This window comes from Mobula birostris, chromosome 25 (genome assembly GCF_030028105.1).
Source record: "Mobula birostris isolate sMobBir1 chromosome 25, sMobBir1.hap1, whole genome shotgun sequence".
NCBI lineage: Eukaryota > Metazoa > Chordata > Chondrichthyes > Myliobatiformes > Myliobatidae > Mobula > Mobula birostris.
In genome coordinates, this window is record NC_092394.1 from 56,423,829 (window position 1) to 56,451,636 (window position 27,808).

The 27,808-nt window shown below is 42.4% G+C and overlaps 1 protein-coding gene across 1 annotated transcript in view; it reads left to right on the top strand.

Moving 5' to 3' along the window:
* Positions 1-27,808, top strand: part of LOC140187912 (breakpoint cluster region protein) — a 446,198-nt gene that overhangs the window by 293,414 nt on the left and 124,976 nt on the right. Inside the window, exons 14-15 of the mRNA XM_072243771.1 lie at positions 9,739-9,813; positions 19,551-19,648. Of these exons, the coding sequence (XP_072099872.1) occupies positions 9,739-9,813; positions 19,551-19,648 (173 nt within the window). The remainder of the gene's footprint in view (positions 1-9,738; positions 9,814-19,550; positions 19,649-27,808) is intronic.

Here is a 27,808-nt window from a genome sequence, read left to right on the forward strand (position 1 = left end):
AACCCTATCGTATCCGCCACCACCACCATCGCTGGCAGCCCATTCTATGCATTCACCACTCTCTGCGTTTAAAAAAAAAACTTAGCCCTGACATCTCCTCTGTACCTTCTTCCAAGCACCTCGTGTTGGCCATTTCAGCCCTGGGGAAAAGCCTCTGACTATCCACATGATCAATGCTTTTCATCATCTTATACACCTCTATCAGGTCACCCCTCATCCTCTGCCGCTCCAAGGAGAAAAGGCCAAGTTCTCTCAACCTATCCTCATAAGGCCTGCTCCCCAATCCAGGCAACATTCTCGTAAATCTCCTCTGCACCCTTTCTATAGTTTCCACGTCCTTCCTGTAGTGAGGAGACCAGAACTGAGCACAGTACTCCAAGTGGGATCTGACCAGGGTCCTATATAGCTGTAACATTATCTCTCGGCGCTTAAACGCAATCCCATGGTTGATGAAAGCCAATGCACCATATGCCTTCTTAACCACAGAGTCAACCTATGCAGCAGCTTTAAGTGTCCAATGGACTCGGACCTCGAGATCCCTCTGATCCTCCGCACTGCCAAGAGTCTTACCATTAATACTATATTCTGTCATCATATTTGATCTACCAAAATGAACCACCTCACACTTATCTGGGTTGAACTCCATCTGCCACTTCTCAGCCCAGTTTTGCATCCTATCAATGTCCCACTGTAACTGCTGACAGCCCTCCATACTATGCATTACCCCCACCACCTTTGTGTTATCAGCAAATTTACTAACCCATCCCTCCACTTCCTCATCAAGGTCATTTATAAAAATCACGAAGAGAAAGGGTGCTAGAACAGATCCCTGAGGCACACCACTGGTGACTGACCTCCATGCAGAATATGACCCGTCTGCAACCACACTTTGCCCTCTATGGGCAAGCCAATTCTGGATCCACAAAGCAGTATCCCCTTGGATCCCATGCCTCCTTACTTTCTCAATAAGCCTTACATGGGGTACCTTATCAAATGCCTTGCTGAAATCCATATACACTACATCTACTGCTCTACCTTCACCAATGAGTTTAGTCACATCCTCAAAAAATTCAATCAGGCTCGTAAGGCACAACCTGCCTTTGACAAAGCCATGCTGACTATTCCTAATCATATTATACCTCTCCAAATGTTCATAAATCTTGCCTCTCAGGATCTTCTCCATCAACTTACCACCAACCAGACAGTGGTCTAAACCTGTCGTAAGTTTTAATACCAAATCATTAAAAAAAACGCGATTGTCATGGCTGGGGCCATGTACATTAATCAATGTGACCCTGTTCATATTTAGTTCACAATTAACTAACTTTGAGGAGATGCAAAAGGATTTAGAAGGAGTGGATTGGGACAATTTGTTTTATGGGAAGAATGTAATAGAGAAATGGAGGTCATTTAAAGGAGAAATTTTGAGGGTGTAGGATCTTTATATTCCTGTTAGGTTGAAAGGAAAGGTTAAAAGTTTGAGACAGCCATGGTTTTCAAGGAATATTGGAAACATGGTTTGGAAAAAGAGGGATCTTCAATAAATATAGGCAGCTTGGAGTTAATGAGGTGCTCGAGGAATATAAAGAATGTAAAAAGAATCTTAAGAAAAAAATTAGAAAAGCTAAAAGAAGATATGAGGCTGCTTTGGCAAGTAAGGTGAAAATAAATCCAAAGGGTTTCTACAGTTATATTAATAGCTAAAGAATAGTGAGGGATAAAATTGATCCCTTGGAGAATCAGAGTGGATGGCCATGTGCGGAGCCAAAAGAGATGGGGAAGATTTTGAACAATTTCTTTTCTTTAGTACTCACTAAGGAGAAGGATATTGAATTGTGTAAGGTAAAGGAAACAAGAAGGGAAGTTATGGAAAGTATGATGATTAAAGAAGAGGAAGTGCCGGCACTTGTAAGGAATATAAAAGTGGATAAGTCTCTGGGTCTGGACAAGATATTCCCTAGGACCTTGAGGGAAGTTAGTGTGGAAATAGCAGGGGCACTGACAGAAATATTTCAAATGTCATTAGAAACGAGGATAGTGCCGGAGGATTGGTGTATTGCTCATGTGGTTCCATTGTTTAAAAAGGGTTCTAAGAGTAAACCTAGCAATTATCGGCCTGTGAGTTTGACGTCAGTGGTGGGTAAGTTGATGGAAAGTATTCTTAGAGATGGTATATATAATTATCTGGATAGACAGGATCTGATTAGGAACAGTCAACATGGATTTTTGCATGGAAGGTCATGTTTGACAAATCTTATTGAATTTTTTGATGAGGTTACTAAGAAAGTTGACGAGGGTAAAGCGGTGGATGTTGTCTATATGGACTTCAGTAAGGCCTTTGACAAGGTTCCACACGGAAGATTAGTTAGGAAGGTTCAGTCGTTAGGCATTAATATCAAAGTAGTAAAATGGATTCAGCAGTGGCTAGTTGGGAGACACCAGAGAGTAGCGGTGGATAACTGTGTGTCAGATTGGAGGAGGGTATGTAGCGGTGTGCCTCAGAGATCTGTACTGGGTCCAATGTTGTTTGTCATATATATTAATGATCTGGATGATGGGGTGGTAAATTGCATGAGTAAGTATGCAGCTGATACTAAGATAGGTGGTGTTGTGGATAATGAAGTAAGTTTTCAAAGCTTGCAGAGAGATTCAGGCCAGTTAGAAGAATGGGCTGAAAGATGGCAGATGGAGTTTAATGCTGAAAGATGTGAGGTGCTACATTTTGGTAGGACTAATCAAAATAGGGCATACATGGTAAATGGTAGGGCATTGAAGAATGCTGTAGAACAGAGGGATCTAGGAATAATGGTGCATAGTTCCCTGAAGGTGGAATCTCATGTGGCTAGGGTGGTGAAGAAAGCTTTTAGTATGCTGGCCTTTATTAATCAGAGCATTGAGTATAGGAATTGGGATGTAATGTTGAAATTGTATAAAGCGTTGGTAAGGCCAAATTTGGAGTATTGTGTACAGTTCTGGTCACCAAATTATAGGAAAGATGTAATAAGATTGAGAGAGTACAGAGGAGGGTTGCTAAAATGTTGCCTGGGTTTCATCTCCTAAGTTACAGAGAAAGGTTGAACAAGTTGGGTCTTTATTCTTTGGAGTGTAGAAGGTTGAGGGGGGACTTGATAGAGGTGTTTAAAATTATGAGGGGGATTGATAGAGTTGACGTGGATAGGCTTTTTCCATTGAGAATGGGGAGATTCAAACAAGAGGACATGAGTTGAGAGTTAAAGGGCAAAAGTTTAGGGGCAACATGAGGGGGAACTTCTTGGAGAGTGGTAGCTGTGCGGAACGAGCTTCCAGCAGAAGTGGTTGAGGCAGGTTCGATGTTGTTGTTTAAAATTAAATTGGATAGATATATGGACAGGAGAGGAATGGAGGGTTATGGGCTGAGTGCGGGTCAGTGGGACTAGGTGAGAGTAAGAGTTCGGCACGGACTAGAAGGGCTGAGATGGCCTGTTTCCGTGCTGTAATTGTTATATGATTATATGGTTAAAAGAAGTCTACTGTTCTTGTTTTTTTCTGTTGATATTAATTTAAACATCACATTTTTATTGACGAGTGTAGCTACTCCCCTTGCTTTTGTGGTAAATGAAGACTAGTAAACATTTCCAACCCAATCCCTTTTTAACTTTATAAGTTCAATATCAGAAAGGTGAGCCTGTTGTATAAATGCTGTATCAGTGGACTGTCTCTTTAAATATGTAAGAATTTTTTTCCTCTTAATAGGAGAATTAATCCACCTTACATTCAAGGAGGTTATTTTAAGTTGACTAGTCATGCCTTAAAAAAAATAATAGATACCTCAGAGCATAAAGATAATGCAAGAACTGTAAGAATAAGAGTAATTAAGAAACAGAACCATACCATATCCCCATATGAGACCCACCTGTTGACGCCCCCTAGACCAAACATCCCCGGTGGGTAGGCTACTCTCTCTAAAAATGCAAGGGTTCTCAACAGTTACAGAAAAATATACTGAGTATTAAACCACATTAATTAAGAATTCTAGGTCTACAGCCTCTAAACGAGTACAATCGAGGCCTAGGAGCATGCACATAATATCTGGCAAAGCAACTTGAACAGAACTCAGACTACAACATATAAAAATATTTAGTAAAGGGGTCACTGCGAATCAAAAACATCTTAAGGCACAAGTGTGAGATGAAATTTCATCAAAAATTAAGGAGATGCACTTTCCACAATAGCCAGGTGGGAAAGTATCCATATTGTGAAACTTACTCGTGACCTCATATCAGTCACAGCAGTACATCGAATAATCACTTAAGTAGAAGTCACTCGATGTATAGAGTGCTTAAGCATCACAGTAACCCGTCCGTTGTACACGGAGCGAGAGGACTATCAGTCATTATTGTCGATAACTTTCAAAAACTCCGTTACTGCATCAGGAGTAACAAACCACTTGGTGACTTCCTTATGCATAATCCGAAGTTTAGCTGGATAGTGCAGGGAATAATCAATGCCCCTTTTCCCGTAGGGTCTTCTTAACCTCTTTGAAGGTGTCCTTAATTTCATAGTGAATCACTCCTCTTTGCCTGCCAGACGCATAATCGTCTCCTTGTTCTTAAAATTGAGGAGCTTTGCAATTATAAGTCTCGGTCTCTATGAGTCGTCACCACTGCTGGGGAATTTTCCCAGGCGGTGGGTTCTCTCGCAGGTGATGGTGGTAGGAAAGTTTTCGATGCTAAAAATTTCTGATGGGATTCGTTCCAAAAATCCAGCTGCGTCGCGACCTTCAGCTTTCTCAGGGAGATTCAGTATCCAAATATTGTTCCGCCTACTCCTGTTTTCCAGGTCGTCCACCTTGTCTTTCAACAATTGCACCTCTTTCTCCAATTTCTCAACGTGCGTGGTGACTTCTGTTATGTTATCTTCATTGGCAGATACACGCCCCTCCATTTCCTGAACTTGGTCAGCTAGTGTTGATAACGCAGATTCTATTTTAATTAGCGAGGATTAGATGTTAATCATTTTAGTGTCGATTTGTGTTGATAGTTCTTCCTTGCTTTCCCGAATGACCGTCATGACTGTCTCGAGGGAAAACTTCCCCCCTTTTCCAGAGTTGGCCGCCATCTTAATAAAATACGGGGGTATTTTATTCCTTCAGTTGACAACAAAATATCCTTCTTACTTCTAAGATTATACCTTGCCATGCACCACTAGCAAGTGAGATTTGTTTTAGAAATTTTAGGAATGTGGTTTTAACAATAACAGCAAAATAAAGATAACTATTGAGACACACTCGGGGAGCTCACGCTAGCATGTCTTACCTCGTTGCTGCTTCACGTGATCCCCACAGATATTATTTCTAACTAAGTGCCAGCAGCACAAATTTCTTTGGTAAAAACTGCCACCCTTGATTGTATGTCCAGGATTTTCGGCATACAGTAATATTCTGCTCTCTCCGATACACAAGGTAACGGGCAGAGCTGCTACCTCACATCTCTAGTGAAGTGGCTACTATCCTAACTTCCAGTGCTGTTTGCATAGAGTTTGCACTTACTTCTCATGTCTATGTGGATTTTCTTCAGATATTCTAATTTACTTCACATTCCAAAGAAATATGGGTTGGTAGGTTAATTGGTTACTGTAAATTCCACTGCTGTGTGAGTGGTAACATCTGGAAGGTGTGATGGAAATGTGGGAAGAAGGAAATAGGATTAGTATAAAGTTACTGTAAGTGGCTGTTTGGTGGACGGCATGGACTCAGTGGGCCAAAATCATGACAAATTTGCCCAAAAAGGTATGGACGATTTCTTATACTGAAATTATGCCATTGGAAGGGGATTGTGCCTGCTAATCAATCAATATTCCTCATAGACAACAAAATAAAGTGGAAGAAATTCATTTGGAAACTTTTTATGGAAAATCATAGCATACGAGGGCGCATGCCTTTTGACCCATCTAGCCCATGCTGAACTGTTATTCTGCCAAGTCCTATTGACTTGCACCTGTGCCATAACCCTCAATACCCTTCCCATTTATTTACTTATCTAAATTAACCTATGACCTTTAGTTCTAGTCTCACCCCACCTTAGTGGAAAAAGCCTGCTGGCATTTACCTTTCTTATATCCCTCATAATTTTGCATATTTCTTTCAAATCTCCCCTCATTCTCCAGTACTCCAAGGAATCTCTTAACCTAGTCAACCTTTCACTATAACTTAGATCCTCAAGTCCTGGCAACATCCTTGTAAATTTTCCCTATACTCTTTACAACTTACTGATAACTTTCTTCTTGGTAGGTGACCAGAACTACACTCTAAATATGGCCTTACCAACATCTAGAACATAGAATACTACAGCAAAGTACAAGCCCTTCGATCCACAATGTCCTACCAACCTTTGAACCTACTCTAAGATCAATCTAACCCTTCCCTCGTACATAGTCCTTCATTTCTCTATCGTCCTTATGCCTATCAAAGAATTTCTTAAATGTCCCTTCACCACCAGCCTGGCAGGGTGTTCCACACACCCACTACTCTGTGTAAAAACCTTAGTTCTGACATTTCCCCCCCACCACCACAAAACCTTAAAATCCTCCAATCACCTTAAAATTATGCCCCCTCATATTAGCCATTTCCACCCTGGGGAAACGTCTCGGGCTATCTACTCTATCTATGCCTCTTATCATTTTGTATATCTCAATTAAGGTGTCTTATACAAGGGGATTGGGAAAATCAGGCTGGTGTTGGATCCCAAGAGAGGGGATTTGTTGAATGCCTACGAGATGGCTTTTCAGAGCAGCTTGTACTTGAATTTACTAAGGAAAAGGCTACCTTAGATTGGGGGTTGTGTGATCACCCAGATTTTATTAGAGAACTTAAGGTAAAGGAACTCATAGGAGCCGGTGTTCATAATATGATTAAATTCATGCTGCAATTTCAGAGGATGAAGCACAAGTCAGATATATCAGTATATCAGTATCACAATGGAATAAAGAGAACTACAGAGGCATGAGAGAGGAGCTTACCTTGGTGGATTGGAGGGGGATAGTGGCAGAGATGATGGCAGAACAAAGGTGCCTGAAGTTTCTGGGAATGGTTCCCAAGGCGCAGGATAGATATGTCCCACAGAAGAAGTTGTTCTCAAATGGCAGTAGTAGGCAACTGTGGCTGACAAGGAAAGTTAAGGACACATAAAAGCCAAGGAAAGGGCATACAAGATAGAAAAGTGAGTGGTAAGTTGAATGATTAGGAAGCTTTTTAAATCCAACAAAGGCAACTTAAAAAGCTGTAAGTAGATAAAAGATGAAGTATGAGGGCAATCTAGCCGATAATATAAAGCAGGATACTTAATGTATTTTCAGTTATATAAAGAATAAAAAGGAGGTGAGAGTTGCTATTGAACTACTGGAACATTATGCTGGTGAGGTTGTAATGAGCGACAAAGAAATGGCAAATGAATTTACTAAGTACGTTGCTTCAGTCTTTACTGTGGAAGACACTAGCAGTGTGCCAGAGCTCTGAGAATGTCAGGGAGCAGGAGTGAGTACCATTGCTATTACAAAGGAAGAAGTGCCAAGCAAACTGAAAGGTCTTAAGGTGGATAAGTCACCTGGACCAGATGGACTACATCCCATAGTCCTGACAGAAGTTGCTGATCATGATCTTTCAAGAGTTACTTCATTCAGGCGTGGTCCGGAGGACTGGAAGATTACAAATGTCTCTCCACTTTATAAGAAGGGAGGAAGACAAAAGAGAGGAAATTATAGGCCAATTAGCCTAACCTCAGTAGTTGGAAAAGTGTATTCTTAAGGATGAGGTTTTGAAGTACTTGGAGACTAATAATAAAATAAGTCAAAGTCAACATGGTTTTTGTAAAGGGAAAACTTGTCTAATAAATCTGTTAGAGATTTTCAAGGAAGTAACAAGCAGGGTGGACAAAAGAAAGGCAGTAGGTGTAATTTACTTAGATTTTCAGAAGGCATTTGAGGCTGCTTAACAAAATAAAATCCTATGGTGTTACAGGAAATATACTGACCTGGATAGAGGAATGGCTGTGAGTGAAAATAGAAGGGGCCTTTTCAGGTGGCTGTCAGTGACTAGTTGTTTTCCTCGGGTGTTAATATTGGGACCACTACTTTTCACATTATTTGTCAGTGATTGGGATAGTGGAATTGATGGCTTTGTGGTAAAGTTTGTGCATGATATAGAGATGGGTGTGGGGAGGTGGGGTAGGTAGTGTTGAGGAAGCAATGCCATTGCAACAGGACTTAGACAAATTAGAAGAATGGGCAAAAAAAGTGGCAGATGGAATACAGTATGATTATGCATTTTGGTAAAAGGAACAATAGTGCTGGCTATTATCTAAATGCGGAGAAGTTTCAAACATCAGACGTGCAGAGGGACTTGGGAGTCCTCATGCAAGACTCCCAGAAGGTTAATTTACAGGTTGAGTCTGTGGTAAAGAAGGCAAATACAATGTTGGCATTTATTTCAAGGGGAATAGAATATCAAATCAAGGAGATAATGGTAAGACACTATAAGACACTAGTCAGGCCACAGTTGGAGTATTGTCAACAGTTTTGGGCCCCATATGTCAGAAAGGATGTGTTGTGAGGCATGGCTAGAGGCTAGAAGCAAGGCTTGGATAGCGGCTAGTGGCTAGAGGTGAGGCTTGGCTAGAAGTTAGAAGTGAGGCTTGGCTAGAAGTTAGAAGTGAGGCTTTGCTAGAGGCGAGACTTGGCTAGAGGCGAGGCTTAGCTAGAGGCTAGCGGCGAGGCTTGGCTAGAGGCTAGATGGTAGCGTCTTGACTTGACTAGATGCTGGAGGCTAGAGGTGAGGCTTGACTAGATGCTGGAGGCTAGCGGTGAGCCTTGGCTAGAGGCTAGAGGCTAGGCTTGGCTAGAGGCTACAGGAGAGGCTTGTCTAGAGGCTAGATGCGAGGCCTGGCTAGAGACTAGAGGCAAGAGGCAAGGCTTGACTAGAGACTAGAGGCTAGAGGCGAGGCTTGGCTAGAGACTAGAGGTGAGAATTGAGGCTTGACTAGAGGCGAGGCTTGGCTATAAGCTAGAGGTGAAGCTTGTCTAGAGGCTAGTGGCTAGAGGGGAGGCTTGGCTAGAGTCTAGAGGCCTGGCTTGGCTAGAGGCTAGATGCGAGGCATGGCTAGAGGATAGAGGCTAGAGGCGTGGCTTACCTATAAGCTAGAGGCTAGACTTCGCTAGAGGCTGAATAAGAGGCTGGCCTAGCAATGGAGAGAGTCCAGAGGATGCTCACAAGGATGATTCCGGGACTGAAGGGATTAACAGGTGAGGTCCATTTGGCAGCTTTGGGCCTGTACTCACTGGAATTTAGAAGAATGCAGGAGGGATCTCATTGAAACCTACTGAATGTTGAAAGGACCAGATAGGGTGGATGTGGAGAGAATATTTCCTATGGTGAGGGTGTCCAGATCTAGAGGGCACAGCCTCAAAATTGAGGGGCAATCTTTTAGAACAGAAGTAAGGAGGATTTTTTTTAGCCAACGAGTTGTGAATCTATGGAATGCTCTGCCACAGTCTGCAGTGAAGGCCAAGACCATGCATATATTTAAAGCGGAAGTTGATAGATTCCTAATTGGTCAGGATATGGTGAGAGGGCAGGTGTATGGGGTTGAATGGGATTCGGAATGAGCCATGATGAGATGGTAGAGTGAACTCAATGGACTGAATAGCTTAATTCTGCTCCTATGTTTGATGGTCTTATGGTCTTTATTGTCCCTTTGCTGCCCACAGATGATGAATCACCTGGCCTCTACGGGTTTCTTAATGTAATCGTTCACTCGGCAACTGGATTCAAACAAACATCAAGTGAGTCCTTCATGCTTATGCTTTGCTTAAATCTTTAATTTGGGAATACTGAAACAACTCTCATAAAAATGCTGGTGAACGCAGCAGGCCAGGCAGCATCTATAGGAAGAGGCACCAGCATTTTTTATGTGTGTTGCTTGAATTTCCAGCATCTGCAGATTTCCTCATGTTTGCTGAAGCAACTCTGTTTTACAAAACAAGCCTAACTGGGAATCAAAGATAAATCCTTAAAGTACACCAGAGATGGGCAGCACAGAAGCCATAGTGGCTGAATTTGATCACATAGAAAATAATCAAACCACATGAGCTTATGCTCTTTGCATGCTTGATCATTCTTGGAGCTGCGCATGTGCCCAGATGAAGCTGCAGCAATCCTCTACAATCAACTCATAGCCTGTCTGAAAATCCTGTCAGAGAGAAGGCAGGATTTGTGGTGAGGATGCAAAATCTTCGAAGGGGGATGGCACTATTTGATTGGAATACGATTAGTTTAGATAGAGAATGAGAATGGGCCTGAGGAAGAGTGAATTGAACACCAGTGGCAAGAGGGTAAGATAGGGATTCAGGAAAGGGGAGCCAATCAAAGTAGCAGAGGGAGGACATAGGAACACCAGACCTTATGAATAGTGGCTTCAGTTGTGGGTTCATAGTACATATATGTCACCATATACAAGCCTGAGATACTTTTTACTTGTGGGCATACACAATAAATCCAAGAAATGCAATAGAATCCATGATAGAACACACCCAACACGACAAACAAGCAATGTGCAAAAGTCAAACTCTGCAAATACAAAAAGAAAGTAAAACAAAATAATAATAAGAAATAAATATTGAGAACATGAGATGAAGAGTCTTTGAAAGTGAGTGTATAGGTTGTGAGAACAGTTCAGTAATGGGGATGAGTGAAGTTATCACCTTTGGTTCAACAGCCTGATTATTGAGGGATAATAACTATTACTGAACCTGGTGGTGTGTCCTGAGGCTCCTGTATCTTCTTTCTGATAGCAGTGGGCTGTATCCACAATTTTCTGTTGGCTTTTCCATTCAAGGGCATGGTGTTTTCATACACTGGTTTTATTTAGTATAACCAGTCAATATGCTTTCCACCACACATCCAAATAAGTTTGTCAAACCTTAAGATGTCATCCTGAATATTCGCAAACTTCTAAAACAAGTAGAGGTGATGTCATACTTTCTTCATAATGGCACTTACGTTCTGGGTCCAGGACAGATCCTCTGAAATTATAACACTGAGGAATTTAAAGTTTGCTGATCCTCTCCACTTCTGATCCCCTGATGAGGACTGATTTATGGACCTCTGGTTTCCTCCTCCTGAAGTCAATAATCAGCTTCTTTGTCTTGCTGACACTGAGTGAGAGGTTGTTGTTGAATGCTACTCAGCCAGACTTTTAGTCTCCCTCCTGTATGCTCATTCGTCACTGCCTTTGTTTTGACCAACGACCGTGGTGTTGTCAGCAGACTTAACTATGGCATTGGAGTTCTGATTTGCCTCACAGTCCTAAGTATAAAGTGAGTAGAGCCAGGTGTTAAGCGCACAGCCTTGTGGTGCACCTGTGCTGATGGGGATTGTGGAGGAGATGTTTCCAATCTGAACTGACTGAGGTTTACAAGTGAGGAACTCAAGGATCCAATTGCACAAGGAGGTATTGAGGCCAAGGTCTTGAAGCTGATTGATTAGTTTTGAGTGTTGTCAAATTAACAGCATTCTGTAATATTTGCTTTGCATTTGTGATATAACCATGCAACAGTTGAAAGTTGAGTTGAAAATGTTTTTGCCCTCCAGTATAATGCAGCTTCCAGATTCTGTACCACCCTCCCTGCTGCACATCCACATTGTGAGTAACCTGATTTGGTTCCAACATATAATCACACTAATACAATAAGGATAACTGCCTCTAGAATGGTAATGACACCCTGGCCTTGGAGAGGAAACCACAAGACCATAGTGTCTCAGAGCAGAATAAGGCCATTTGGCCCATTGTGTCTGCTCTGCCATTTCATCATGACTGATCCAATTTTATTCTCAGCTCCAATCTCCTGCCTTCTCCCTGTATCCCTTAATGCCCTAACCAATCAAGAATCTATCAACCATTGCCTTAAATATACATAAAGACTTGGCCTCCTCAGCTGACTGTGGCAAAGAATTCCACAGATCCACCACTCTCAGGCTAAAGAAATTACTCCTCATCTCCATTCTAAAAGGACACCCCTCTATTCTGAGATTTTGTCCTCTGGTCTTAGACTTTCCCAACTTAGTAAACATTCTCCCCACATCCACTCTATCAAGGACTTTCACCATTCAGTAAATTTCATCAAGGTCACCCCTCATTCTTCTGAATTCTAGTGAATATAGGCCCAGAGCCATCAAACACTGTTCATATGACAAACCATTCAATCCTGGAATAATTTTTGTGTACCTCCTTTGAATCTTCTCCAGTTTCAGCACATCCTTTCTAAGGTGCAGGGCCCAAAACTGCTCACAATACTCCAAGTGAGTCCTCTTGAAATTAATGCAAATATCGCATTTGCCTTCCTTACCACAGTCTCAACCTACAAATTAACCGTTCAGGAATCCTGCACAAGAACTCTCAAGTCACTTTGCGCCCCATACTTTTGTATTTTATCTCCATTTGGAAAGTAGTTAACCCTTTCATTTCTTCTACCAAAGTGCAAGACCATACATTTCTCGACACTGTATTCCATATGTCATTTCTTTGGGCTTGTAGATTGTTAAGCAACCTCATTTGTGGCACCTTGTCAAAGGCCTTCTGAAAATCCAAGTACACAACACTAACCGATTGTCAATCTTGCTTGTTTTCTCTTTAAAGAATTCCATCAGATTTTGTCAGACAAGATTTTCCCTTGAGGAACCCATGCTGACTACGGCCTCTTCAGCATTGTTTCCCAGTGGTCTGATATTCACTCTTCCCTCTCTTTTACACTTTATGTATCTGAAGAAACTTTTGGTATCCTCTTTAATATTACTGGCTAGCTTTCGTATTCCATCTTTACCTTCTTAATGACTGTTTTACAGTAGTTGCCTTCTGTTGGTTTTTAAAAGCTTCCCAATTCTCCAACTTCCCACTAAATCTTGCACTATTATATGCCCTCTCTTTGGCTTTTATTTTGGCCTTGACTTCTCTTGTTAGCCATGTCTGTGTCATCTTGCCTTGAGAATATATCCTATGCCTTCCAAATTGCTTCCAGAAATTCCAGCCATTGCTGTTTTGTCACCATCCTTGCCAATCAGATAGGCAGCAATGGCTGGAGTTTCTGCAAAAAATGAGGGAAGTGCAAGACAGATATATTCCAAATAAGAAAAAAATTTCAAAGTGAAGAAGGGCACTACTGTGGCTGACAAGTGAAGTCAGCGCCGAAGTAAAAGCAAAACAGAGGGCATACAAGGAAGCCAGAGCTAGTGGGAAGATAGAGGACTGGGAAGCTTTTAAAAACTTGCAGAAGGAAGCTGGGAAGGTCATTTGGAAGGAAAAGATGAGTTATGTGAGGAAGCTGGCAACTAATATCAAAGGAGATACTAAAAGCTTTTTTAAGTATATAAAGAGTAAAAGAGAGTCGAGGGTAAATACAGGACCAATACAAAATGATGTTGGAGATATTGTAATGAGAGATGCAGAGATGGCAGAGGAACTGAATGCATATTTTGCATCAGTCTTCACAGTGCAAGACATCTGCAGTATACCGGACATTCAAGAGTGTCAGGGTAGTGAAGTAGGTGCAGTGAAAATTCCAACTGAGAAGGTGCTCAGGAAGCTTAATAGTCTGAGGGTGGATAAATCTCCTGGACCTGATGGAATGCATCCTCCGGTTCAGAAGGAAGTAGCTGGAGACATTGCGGAGGCATTAACAGTGATCTTTCAAGAATCCATGGATTCTGGCATTGTACCGGATGATTGGAAAATTGCAAATGTTACTGTGCTATTTAAGAAGGGTGGGAGGCAGCAGAAAGGAAGCTATAGACCCGTTAGCCTGACATCAGTGGTTGGGAAGTTGTTGGAATCGATTGTTAGGGATGAGATTACGGAGTACCTGGAGGCACGTGACAAGATAGGTCAAAGCCGGTATGGTTTCCTGACAGGAAAATCCTGCCTGACAAACCTACTGCAATTCTTGAGGACGTTACGAGTACTTACTCTTAATAATTTCTCCTTTGGCTCCTCCCACTTCCTCCAAACTAAAGGTGTAGCCATGGGCACCCGTGTGGGTCCCAGCTATGCCTGCCTTTTTGTTGGCTTTGTGGAACAATCTATGTTCCAAGCCTATACTCGTATCTGTCCCCCACTTTTCCTTCGCTACATTGATGACTGCACTGGCACTGCTTCCTGCATGCATGCTGAGCTCATTGACTTCATTAACTTTGCCTCCAACTTTCACCCTGCCCTCAAGTTTACCTGGTCCATTTCCGACACTTCCCTCCTCTTTCTTGATTTTTCTGTCTTTATCTCTGGAGACAGCTTATCTACTGATGTCTACTATAATCCTACGGACTCTCAGAGCTACCTGGACAATACCTCTTCTCACCCTGTCTGTTGCAAAAAATGCCATCCCCTTCTCGCAATTCTTCTGTCTCTGCCCAATCTGCTCTCAGGATGAGGCTTTAAGTTCCAGGATGAAGGAGATGTCCTCTTTTAAAGAAAGGGGCTTCCCTTCCTCCACCATCAACTCTGCTGTCAAACGCATCTCCCCCATTTCACGCACATCTGCTCTCACCCCATCCTCCCGCCACCCCACTAGGAATAGGGTTCCCCTTGTCCTCACCTACCACCCCACCAGCCTCCGGGTCCAACATATTATTCTGTGTAACTTCTGCCATCTCCAACGGGATCCCACCACTAAGCACATTCCCCCCCCCCGCCCAACTTTCTGCAGGGATCGCTCCCTACGCCTCTCCTTTTGTCCATTCATCCCACCCACCCCTTCCCACCAATCTCCCTCCTGGCACTTATCCTTTTAAGTGGAACAAGTGCTACACATGCCCTTACACTTCCTCCCTCACCACCATTCAGGGCCCCAGACAGTCCTTCCAGGTGAGGCGACACTTCACCTGTGAGTCGGCTGGGGTGATATACTGCGTCCGGTGCTCCCGATGTGGCCTTCTATATATTGGCGAATCCCAACGCAGGCTAGGAGACAGTTTCACTGAACACCTACGCTCTGTCCGCCAGAGAAAGCAGGATCTCCCAGTGGCCGCACATTTTAATTCCACGTCCCATTCCCATTCTGATATGTCTATCCACGGCCTCCTCTACTGTCAAGAAGAAGCCACACTCAGGTTGGAGGAACAACAGCTTATATTCCGTCTGGGTAGCCTCCAACCTGATGGCATGAACATCGACTTCTCTAACTTCCGTTAATGCCCCACCTCCCCTTCGTACCCCATCCGTTATTTATTTATCTTTTATTATTATTAATTTTTTTTTGTCTCTCTCTCTCTCCTTTTTCTCCCTCTGTCCCTCTCACCATACTCCTTGCCCATCCTCTGGGCTTCCCTACTCCCCTTTCTTTCTCCCTAGGCCTCTCGTCCGTCCCATGATCCTCTCATATCCCTTTTGCCAATCAACTTTCCAGCTTTTAGCTACATCCCTTCCCCCTCCTGTCTTCTCCTATCATTTCGGATCTCCCCCTCCCCCTCCCCCTCCCACTTTCAAATCTCTTACTATCTCTTCTGATCTGATGAAGTTAGTCCTGATGAAGGGTCTCGGCCCAAAAATCGACTGTACCTCTTCTTATAGATGCTGTCTGGCCTGCTGCATTCACCAGCAATTTTTATGTGTGTTGCTAGAAATTACAGCATCTGCAGATTTCCTTGTGCTTGCGAAATTACAAGGTGTACTTGGCCTTTGACAAGGTTCAGCACATGAGGCTGCTTCGCAAGATAAGAGCCCATGGAATTACAGGGAAGTTACTAGCGTGGGTGGAGCATTGGCTGATAGCAGAAAATAGGGAGGGAGAATAAAGGGATCCTATTCTGGTTGGCTGCTGGTTTTTAGTGGAAGTCCACAGGGGTCAGTGTGGGACCGCTGCTTTACATGATGTATGTCAATGATTTGGACTACGGTATTAATGGATTTGTGGCTAAATTTGCCGACGATACAAAGATAGATGGAGGAGCGGCTAGTGTTGAGGAAACAGAGAGCCTGCAGAGAGACTTAGATAGTTAGGGGAATGGGCAAAGAAGTGGCAAATGAAATACAATGTTGGAAAGTGTATGGTCATGCACTTTGGTGGAAGAAATAAACGGGCAGATGGGGAGAGAGTCATTCATTTCTAAAGGTATAGCATATAAGAGCAGGGATGTGATGTATAAGGCAGTCGTGAGACCACACTGGGGTATTGGGAAGATTCACAAGAATGATTCCAGGAATGAAAGGGTTACTGTATGAGGAACGTCTGGCAGCTCTTGGGCTGTATTCCCTGGAGTTCAGGAGAATGAGGGGGGATCTCATAGAAATATTCTGTATGTTAAAAGGCCTGAACAGATGAGATATGGCAAAGTTATTTCCCATGGTAGGGGATTCTTGGACAAGAGGGCACGACTTCAGGATTGAAGGACAGCCTTTTAGAACTGAGATGCGGAGAAATTACTTTAGTGAGGGGTGGTAAATCTGTGGAATTTGTTGCCACGAGCGGCTGTAGAGGCCATTCATTGGGCGTACTTAAGGCAGAGATAGATAGGTTCTTGATTAGCCAGGGCATCAAAGAGTATGGGGTGAAAACAGGGGAGTGGGATGACTGTAAGAATTGGATCAGCCCATGATTGAATGGTGGAGCAGACTCAATGGGCCGAATGGCCTACTTCTCCTACATCTTATGGTCTTATGGTTCCCCATGCAAGACTCATTCAGAAAGTTAAGGAGGCATGGAATGCAAGGAAACCTTGCTTTGTGGATCCTGAATTGGTTTGCCTGCAGAAAGGAAAGGGTGATTGTAGATGATTCGTATTCTGCATGGAGTTCAGTGACCAGTAGTGTTCTGCAGGGGTCTGTTTGGGACCACTCCTCTTTGTGATTTTTATAAATGACCTGGATGAAGAAGTAGAAGGTGGGGTTAGTAAGTTTGCTGATAACACAAAGGTTGGGGGTGTTGTAGATAGTCTGTAGGGTTGTTAGAGGTTACAACAGGATATCAATAGGATGCAGAACTGGGCTGAGAAGTGGGAGATGGAGTTCAACCCAAGTGGTTCATTTTGGTAGGGCAAATTTGAAGGCAGAATATAATATTAATGGTAAGACTCTTGGCAGTGTGGATCAGTGAGATCTTGGGGTCTGTGTCCATAGGAGCTCGCAGGTTGACACTGTTGTTAAGAAGGTGTATGGTGTGTTGGCATTCATAAACCGTGGGATTCAAGAGCCATGAGATAACGTTACTGCAATATAAGACTTTGGTCAGACCACTTGGAGGACTTTGTTCATTTCTGGTCATCTCTCTACAGGAAGGATGTGGATACTATAGAGAGAGTGCAGAGGAGATTTAGGAGGAGGTTGCCTGGAATAGAGAGTGTGCCTTATGAAAATAGGTTGAGTGAACTTTACCTTTTCTCCTTGGAGCAATGGAAGATGAGAGGTGACCTGATAGAAGTGTATAAGATGATGAGAGGCATTGATCGTGTGGATAGGTAGATCCTTTTTCCAGGGCTGAAATGGCTAACAGGAGGGGGATAGCTTTACGGTGCTTGGAAATAGGTACAGAGGGGATGTCAGGGGTAAGTTTTTTTTTATGCAGAGGGTAGTGAGTGCGTGGAATGAGCTGCCAGTGACGGTGGTGGAAGCAGATACAATAGGGTCTTTTAAGAGCCTCTTAGATAGGTACATGGAGCTTAGAAAAATAGAGGGCTATGAGGTAGGGAAATTCTAGGCAGTTTCTAGAGTAGGTCAGCACAACATTGTGGACTGAAGGGCTTGTAATGTGCCATAGGTTTCTATGTTCTTTTCTAATCAATTCTGGCCAATTCTTCTCATGCCGCTATAATTCTCTTTATCCACTGCAATACTGATACATCTGACTTTAGCTTCTTCTCAAATTTCAGGGTGAATTCGATCATATTATGATCACTTTCCCCTCAAGATTCTTTTACCTTAAGCTCTCTAACAATCCCGGTTCATTGCACAACAACCAATCTAGAATGACTCAACCACGAGCTGCTCTAAAAAGCAATCTCATAGGCACTCTCGAAATTCTCCCTCCTGGAATCCAGCACCAACCTGATTTTTCCAATCTTCTTGCATATTGAAGTCCTCCATAACTATGTAACATTGCCCTTTTGACATGCATTTTCTCTGTCCTGTTGTAATTTGTAGATCATACCCTTACTACTATTTGGGGGTCTATCTACTACTCCCATCAGGGCCTTTTTACCCTTGCAGTTCCTTAGCTCTATCCACAATGATTCAACACCTTCTGAACCTATGACACCTCTTTCTAATGATTTGATTTCATTTTTTTACCAACAGGACAATTCCACCCCCTCTGCATTCCTTCCTTCCTGTCCTTTTGATACAGTGTGTATCCTTGGACATTAAGCTCCCAGCTATAATCTTCTTTCAGTCATGATTCAGTGATGCCTACAACATCATACATGTGAACCTGTAACTGTGCTGCAGGTTCATCTCCCTTATTCCGTATTCTGCGTGCATTCAGATATAACACCTTCAGGCCTATGTTCACCCTCTTCCATTTTGTCCAGCTTTTAGCATGCAATTTATCTTGCTGACTGCAATTTTGCCCTATCAACAAACTCTCCTGACTATATATTGTCTCTATTTGTAAACCAAATCCCTCATCTTCAGCACTGTCATCCACCTTTTCTATGATACTTCTTGCTTTAAAATATACACAGCTCAGGACACTGGTCACACCATGTTCAACCTTTTGATTCCTAATTTTGAGGTCTTACCAACATCTTCCTCCACGACCTCTCCACTAACAATTCCGGCACTCTGGTTCCCATCGCTCTGCAACATTAGTTTAAACCTCACCATGCAGCATTAACAAACCTTCCTCCTAGGATATTAGTTTCTCTCCAGTTCAGTGCAAACCATCCCGTCTATACAGGTCCCACCTTCTCTGGAAGAGAGCTCAATGATCCAAAAATCTTATGCCCATCCTCCTACACCAACTCCTTAGCCATGTATCAAACAGTATAATCTTCCTAGTTCTAGCTTCACTAGCATGTGGCATGGGTAGCAATCCTGAGATCACAACCCTGGAGGTCCTGCCCTTTAAATTAGCACCTAACTCCCTGAACTCCCAGAACCTGGTCACTCATCCTACTCATGTCATTGGTACCTACATGGACCGCGACTTCTGACTGTTTGCCCTTTCACTTATGAATTCTGAGGACTCAATCCAAGATATCCCAGACCCTGGCACCTGAGAGGCAATGTGCGATCCAAGAATCTTGTTCTCACCCACAGAACCTCCTGTCCTCCTGAAACAGTAGATGGATATCCATTGTGTCTGTGATTTGTATTGTTCATGCAGAGAGTCAGGTGGAGAATTCTGCATCATTTAGTCTCCATTTCAGGTCCCTCAAGTGTTCACTATCTTGGGTGTAATGACACCTGGTCTGCTTGTCTGATTTTTCTCTCTGTATGTTTACACTATATTTTGCAGTTCAAAGTAGAATGCAGCATTATAATCAGTTCTTACATGTCTTGAAGCTATTTCTGGATTTGTGTTTCCTTGTTTTTGAACAGATTTATATTGCACTTTAGAAGTAGATTCATTTGGTTACTTTGTTAACAAAGCGAAGACGAGAGTCTACAGAGACACATTGGAACCAAACTGGAATGAGGTGAGTCTTCACTGAAGTTCTGTTCATAATGTCTGACTGAGTTGATCACTCCATCTAGATTGTAGCTAAATGCGTGCAATTTTCTTCCACTTTGCAGGCAAGGATTGGTGGGGGGGGGTCAGGGGAAGGAGGCAAATTTCATTAACAAAAGGGAGAACCTTTCAAAGATAGATTGGGAATATCTACTGGCAGGTAAGTCTACATCTGCACAATGGTATGCATTCAGGAGAGAAATAACAAGAGTTTAAAACTAACATGTTCATTTAAGGGTATAATGTATACTGGATTTCAAGGAATGTTGACATTTAGATAAATGTTTTAAAAAAAATCCTGTAACAGTTGTAGCAACCAATGGCGGGTGTGTGGGAATGCACTTAAAAAGAAAATTTATGGAGGCGACGGGCAGGTATGAGAAATCAGGTAAATTCTAAGGATAAAAGAATAACCGGAGAAAATGTTGGGGCCTGCTTGAGGCAAGGGAAATCTGTGAATGGGGGAGTAAGTGTACCAGGGCCCAAAATAACCATTTTTCATCGGTATAGTATTCACAGAGGAAACAGACTTTATAGTTTGATAATTCAGTGAAAGGGGAGGTGAACATCTAGTGTAAATCTCTATAACTGAAAAAGGATGTCCGCATTTAAACATAGAAGAGCACAGCACAAGAATTTTGGTGCTGAACTAATTATACTGCTAATTAAATACGTAACTAAAATAATCCTTCCTGTCTGCACAAAATCCATATCTTCATCCTCTGCACATTCATCTGTCTATCTCAGAGCTTCTTAAATGCCTCTATTGTACCTACCTCTACTATCACTCCTGGTATCACATTCCAGCCACCCACCACTCTTTGTGTAAGAACTTCCCTTGCCCATCTTCTTTGAACTTGCCCCCCCCCACACCAACTACTCCTTATAGCACATGCCCTCTAAAGTTCAAAGTAAATTTATTTTCAAAGTATGTATAGGTCACCTTGAGATTCATTTTTTGTAGGTATTCAGAGCAGAACAGCAGAACACACAAACAATAACTAGTAAACTACCAATGTGCAAATGAAGACAAATTGTGCAAATAAAAATAATTAACTAAATAGATAACACTGAGAACATGAGTTGTAGAGTACTTGAAAGTGAGTCCATAGTTTGTGGAATCAGTTCAGAGTTCAGGTGAGTAAAGTTATCCACTCTGGTTCAGGAGCCTGACAGTTAAAGGATAACCTGAACCTGGTGGTGTGGGACCTAAGACCCTCCTCATTCCTAATGGCAGCAGCAAGAAGAGAGATGGAGAATTTCCTTATAGATGTGATCAATGATGGTGAGGGCTTTGCCTGTGATGGACTAGGCTGTGTCCACCAGCTTTTGTAGGCTTTTCTATTCTTGGGCATTAGTGTTTCCATACCAGGCTATGATGCAACCAGTCAATATACTCTACACTGTGCATCTATAAAAGTTTGTCTAAGTTTTATATGATATGCCGACTGTGCAAATTTCTAAGAAAGTAGAGGTTCTTTGTGATGGCTTACATACTGATCCCAGGATAGATCTTCTAATATGATAATACCAGTGAGTTTAAAGTTACTGACCCTCTCCACTTCTGACCCCCCCCCAAAAAGGACTGACTTATGGACCTCCGATTTTTTTCCTACTGTATTCAATAATTAGCTCTTTAGTTTTGCTGCTATTGAGTTTTGTTGTTGTGGCACCATTCAATCAGATTTTTCAATTTCCCCCCATTTCTGGCAATTTGCCACCATGCTCAATTCAGCCAAAAACAGTGGTGTCATCAGCAAACTTAAGTATGGCATTGGAAGTGTACTTAGCTACATAGTCATAACTATAAGGCGAGTAGAGCAAAGGCTAAGCATACAGCCTTATGGTAAATCTGTGCTGATGGTGATTGTGGGGAAGATGTTGCCAATCTGTACTGCCAGGTGTCTGCAAGTGAGAAAATAGGGGATCCTGTTGCACAAGCAGGTAACAAGGCCTACATCTTGGAGCTTAGTTATTAGTTGCAAATGCATGATAGTGTTAAATGCTGAGCTATAGTCAATGTAGAGCGTGTTGATGTATGCATCTTCATTATCCAGATGTTCCAGAGCTGAGTGAAAAGCTAATGGAATAGCATCTGCCGTTGACCTGTTGTGACAGTAGGCAAATCGCAGTTCATTCCAGGAAGCATTGTGGAAAATGTCCTCTGCACTCTCTCCTATGCTTCCACATCTTTGCTATAATGGGTTGATCAGAATTGAATTCAATACTCCAAATGTGGCCTTGTGAATGTAAATACAATAGAAGTGTTTAGAAGTCTTAGATGGGCACATAAATAGAAAGAGAAGATGTAAACATTGTGAAGAAAGAAGGGATTAGTTTAGTTACGCATTTAATTGCCAGTTTAATTAGTTTGGCACAACTCTGATGGCTAAAGGGCTTGTTCCCGTGCTGCACTGTTCATGTTCTAAGATCCCTCTATACTTTAATGCTCTTGAAGATACTGCCATTTTCTGAACACTTTCATCTTACCTTTGCCCTCCCAAAGTGCAACACCTCACACTTAGAATCATAGAGTCGTATAGCACTGCAGCAGGCCTTTTGGCCCAACTGGTCCATGCCAACAAAGGTTCCCTCTAAGCCTGTGTTTAGGCCATACCCCTCAAAACCTTTCCAATCCATGTACTGTCCATGTGTCTTTTAAATGTTGGACACTTCAAACGCTTTATCAGTTTTTGACCCATGTTTCCAGCTGGTTTATATACTGTTGCAACTTTCAACAGTGATTTTCACTGTCCACATGTCCATCCATTTTCGCATTATCAGCAAGCTTAACTAAAGCAGACCCCCTGCATTTTTATCCAGATTATTTATACATGTATCATAAGACCATTAGATATAGGAGCAGAATTAGGCCACTTGGCCCATCATGTTTGCTCCATCATTTAATCCTGGCTGGCCCAATTTCCTCTCAGACCCAATCTCCTGCTTTCTCCCCATAACCCTTCATGCCCTGACTAATCAAGAATCTATCAACCTCTGCCTTCAATATACATAAAGGCAAAAAATTCCAGAGATTCACCACTCTCTGTCTATAGATATTTCTCCTCATCTCTGTTCTAAAAGGACGTCATTCTGTTCTGAGGCCTTCTCATCATAGACTCAACCTGCAAATTAACCTTTAGGGAACCCTTCACAAGGACTCCCAAGTCCCTTTGCACCTCAGTTTTTTGTATTTCCTCTCAATTTCGAAAATAGTCAACCCTTTCCTTTCTTCTACCACGTAGTGCATGAACATATATTTCCCAACATTTAATTCCATCTGCCATTTCTTTGCCCCTTCTCCTCATCTAAGTCCTCCTGTGGCCTCTCTACTTCCTCAAAACTACCTGTGCCTCTACCTATCTTTACATTGTCTGCAAACTGGCAACAAAGCCATCACAATTCCATCATCCAAATCATTGACATATAATGTAAAAAGAATTATTTCCAATACGGACCCAACGCGAGTCACTGGCAGCCAGCCAGAAAAGGCTCCTTTCACTTCCGCCCTTTGCCTCCTGTCAATTAGCCACTGCTTTAATCCATGCTAGAACCTTTCACATAATACTATCTTGTTAAGTAGCCTCATGTGTAATCCCTTGACAAAGGCCTTCTGAAAATCCAAGTACACAGCATCAAGTGATTCTCTTTGGTCAATCCTGCTTGTTATTTTTTCAAAGAATTCCAACAGATCTGTCAGGCAAGAATTTCCTTTGAGGAATCCATGCTGACTACGGCCGATTTTATCATGTGCTTCCAAGTTTCTGGAAACCACATCCTTGACAATCGACTCCAATATCTTATCACTACCTCACTTTTTTTAATATACAGTATTTCTGTTTTTTCACATTTTTAATAATCTATTCACTATATGTAATTGATTTGTTTATTATGTTTTGTTTTATTTATTTATCTCTCTCTCTCTCTCTCTCTCTCTCTCTCTCTCTCTCTCTCTCTCTCTCTCTCTCTCTCTGCTAGATTATGTATCACATTGAACTGCTGCTGCTAAGTTAACAAATTTCACGTCACATGCCGAGGATAATAAACCTGATTCTGATTCTGACCACTGAGGTCAGACTAATTGGTCTATAGTTTCCTTTCCTCTGCCTTTCTCTCTTCTTGAAGAGTGGAGTGACATTTGCAATTTTCTAGTCTTCCGGAGCCACTCCAGAATGCAGTGATTCTTGAAAGGTTATTACTAATGTCTCCACAATCTCTTCAGCCACATCTTTCCGAACTCTGACATGTACACCATCTGGTCCAGGTAACTTATTTACCTTCAGATCTTTCAGTTTCCCAAGAAACTTCCGTTTAGTTATGGTATCTTCACACACTTCATGCCCCCTGACACCTGGAACTTTCACCATACTGCTAGTGTCTTCCACAGTGAAGAATGAAGCAAAATACTTATTCAGTCCATCCACCATTTTGTTGTTCCTCATTACTACCTCTCCAGCATTGTTTTCTAGTGGTCCGATATACACTCTCACCTCTCTTTTACACTTCATGTATCTGAAGAAACTTTTGGTCTCCTCTTTAATATTATTGGCTTGCTTACTTTTGTATTCCTTCTTTACTTTCTTCATGATGTTTTTAGTTGCCTTCTGTTGGTTTCTAAAAGCTTCCTAATTCTCTAACCTCACTAATTTTTGCTCTATTATATGCCCTGTCTTTGGCTTTTATATTGGCTTTGATTTCTCTTATTAGCCACGGTTGTGTCATCTTGCTTTTAGAATACTTCTTCCTCTTAGGGATGCATATATCCTATGCCTTCTGAATTTCTTCCAGAAATTCCAGCCATTGCTGCTCTGCTGTCGTCCCTGCCAGTGTTCTTTTCTGATCAATTTTAGCCAACTCCTATCTCATGTCTCTGTAATTACCTTTACTCCACTGTAATAATAATACATCTGATTTTAGCTTTTCCTTCTTAAATTTCAGGGTGAATGCAATCATATTACGATCACCTACCCCTTTATAATCTTTTACCTTAAGCTGTCTAATCAATTCTCTAGTGGGCTCAACCTTGAGCTGCTCTAAAAAGCCATCTCGTAGGCAGGCTAGAAATTACCCCTCCTGTAATCCAGCACCAGCTTGATTTTCCCCAAACTACCTGGGTTTTGAAGTCCCCCATGACTATTGTAACTTTGCCCTTTTGACATGCATTTTCTGTCACCCATTGTAATTTGTAGTCCACATCCTTTCTACTGTTTTGGGGGTCTACAACATCTATTAGGGTCTTTTTATCTTTGCAGTTCCTTAGCTCTATCCACAATGATACAACGCCTCTCGTCACTGTGTCACCTCTGTCTGCCTTCTTGCCTAACCTTTCGATACAATATGTATCCTTGGACATTAAGCTCCCAGCTATAATCTTTTAGCCATGATTCAGCGATGCCAACAACATCGTACCTGCCAGTGTGCAACTGTGCTGCAAGTTCATCTACCTTATTCTGTATACTGTGTGCATTCAGATACAACACCTTCAATCCTGTATTCACCCTTTTAGATTTTGTCGCACCATACTCAACCTTTTAAATCCTAACTTTGTCTGATGTCTGACCAACATCTGCCTCCACAATCTCTCCACTAACTGTTCTGGCACTCAGGTTCATATCCCACCCTGCAGCATTAACAAACCTTCCCGCTAGGATATTCGTTCCTCTCCAGTTCAGGTGCAAACTGTCCCCAGTCGCACCGGCCCTGGAAGAATTCAGTAGCCTCATTAGCATGAGGCATGGGTAGCAATCCTGTGATCACAACCTTGGAGGTCCTGCTGTTTAACTTAGCACCTAACTCCCTGTGTAGAACCTCATCACTCGTTCTACCCATGTCATTGGTACATACATGGACCACGACTTCTGGCTGTTCACCCTCCCACTTAAGAATGTTGAGGACTCGATCTGAGATACTCAGACCCTGACGCCAGGAGGCAACATATCATCCGTGAATTTTGTTCTTGCTCACAGAACCTCCTGTCTATTTTCCTAACTAACAAATCTCCTATCACCACAGCAAGCCTCTTCTCCTCCCTTCCCTTCTGAGTCACTGTTGGGTCTCCCCCTCTCCACCACTGACAGTATCCAATGTGATATACCTGTTGTTGAGGAGGATGGCTAAAGGGTATTTAGTATTAGCTCCTTAACTCCTTTCCCCTTCCTGACTGTCACCCAGTATCCTGTGTCCTGTACCTTGAGTGTAACTACCTATCTATATGTTTTATTTATCACCCGTTCAGCCTCCTGAATGATCCAGTGTTCCTCCAGTTCCAGCTCCAACTCCTTAGTGCGGTTTGTTGGAAGCTGCAGCTGGATGTACTTCTCGCAGTTGTAGCCATTAGGGATACTGGAGGTTTTGCTGCCGTCCCACATCCTGCAAGAGGAGCATTGCACTATCTTGCCTCACATCTCTACTGTCCCAGCTGAATAGATATAGAGAAGGACAAGAACTTGAGATTTTCTTTCCTCTGCTTTCTCTGAGTGATGCCTCTCTTTATGGAAGTCTCAAAGAGCTAAAGCCTTAAGATCACCATTCTGACAACGGAGTATCAACAGAGATCCAGCATTGATTCCTGTGAAACTCCATTTGTCACGGACCCCCATTCAGAATAACACCCCTCCACCACTACTCTCTGTCTTCTATGCAAAGCCAATTTTGTATCAAATTTACTGACTCGTAGTGAATCCCAGAATTCTAGACCAGCATACCATGAGCAACCTTGTGAAATGATGAGCAGCCGTCTTCCTTGGTGCAAGTTGTGGCTCCAGTCACTGGAATTCTTTCCCTTTACTGCCAAGTGACTTCATTTTTATCAAGGCTCCTTGATTCAAGGTACTTTTGGAAAGAGATAAACGTGGTTCAGAAATATAATATCATAAAACATGACCTGGAAAAGATAGACAAAGGGTTGTTCCTTGCAGGTAGGTTTACAGCTGATAATTGGAAGACAATAAAAAGTGAAATAAGGAGGGGTCAACAGACAATAGATGGAGTAGGCCATTCAGCCCTTCGAGCCAGCACCACCATTCACTGTGATCATTGATGATTATCCATAGTCAGTACCCTTTTCCCACCTTCTCCCCATATCCCTTCACTCTACTATCTTTAAGAGCTCTCTCTAACTCTTTTTTGAAAGCATCCAGAGAATTGGCCTCCACTGCCTTCTGAGGCAGAGCATTGCACAGAACCACAACCCTCCGTGTGAAAAAGTTTTTCCTCAACTCCGTTCTAAATTGTCTACCCCTTATTCTTAAACTGTGGGCTCTGGTTCTGGACTCCCCCAACATCGGGAACATGCTTCTTGCCTCTATCATGTCCAATCCCTTAATAATCTTATATGTTTCAATCAGATCCCCTCTCATCCTTCTAAATTCCAATGTATACAAGCCCAGTCACTCCAATCTTTCAACATATGACAGTCCCACCATCCTGGGAATTAACCTCGTGAACCTACGCTGCACTCCTTCAATAGCAAGAATGTCCTTCCTCAAATTTGGAGGAAAACTGTAAACAATATTCCAGGTGTGGTCTCACCAGGGCCCTGTACAACTGCAGAAGGACCTCTTTGCTCCTATACTCAATTCCCCTTGTTATGAAGGCCAGCATGCCATTAGCTTTCTTCACTGCCTGCTGTACCTGCATGCTTACTTTCAGTGACTGATGAACAGGGACACCTAGATCTCGTTGTACTTCCCCTTTTCCTAACTTGACACCATTCAGATAGTAATCTGGGTCACCGTGTTCCCAAAAGGTAGAGAGGCAAGTCCAGGATTTCCTAGTAGATGTCAAGGATTTGATAAGGTAAAGTACAAAGATGTGGCCAGGTATAAAGCACTTAAAACAGTGAAGCCCTTTGGAATATGTGTGAGTGTGTGGGAGGAGGTACTAAAAATTATGAGTGCAGATGAGCCGCAAATTATCACTGTCAGGAAATCCCAAGGCATCCTGTGTATGTTAAAAGAGGTAACCAGAGAAAGATTAGGGAGGAAACGAGCAATCTGTGCATTGAACCAGAGGACATGTCACCTGTATTCAGTAAGGAGAAATATATTGTTGGAGATTACAGAGAAGTGAATGGTATATTGTAGAGTATATTAACATGAAACAGAGAGTGCATTTGCTATCTTACTGG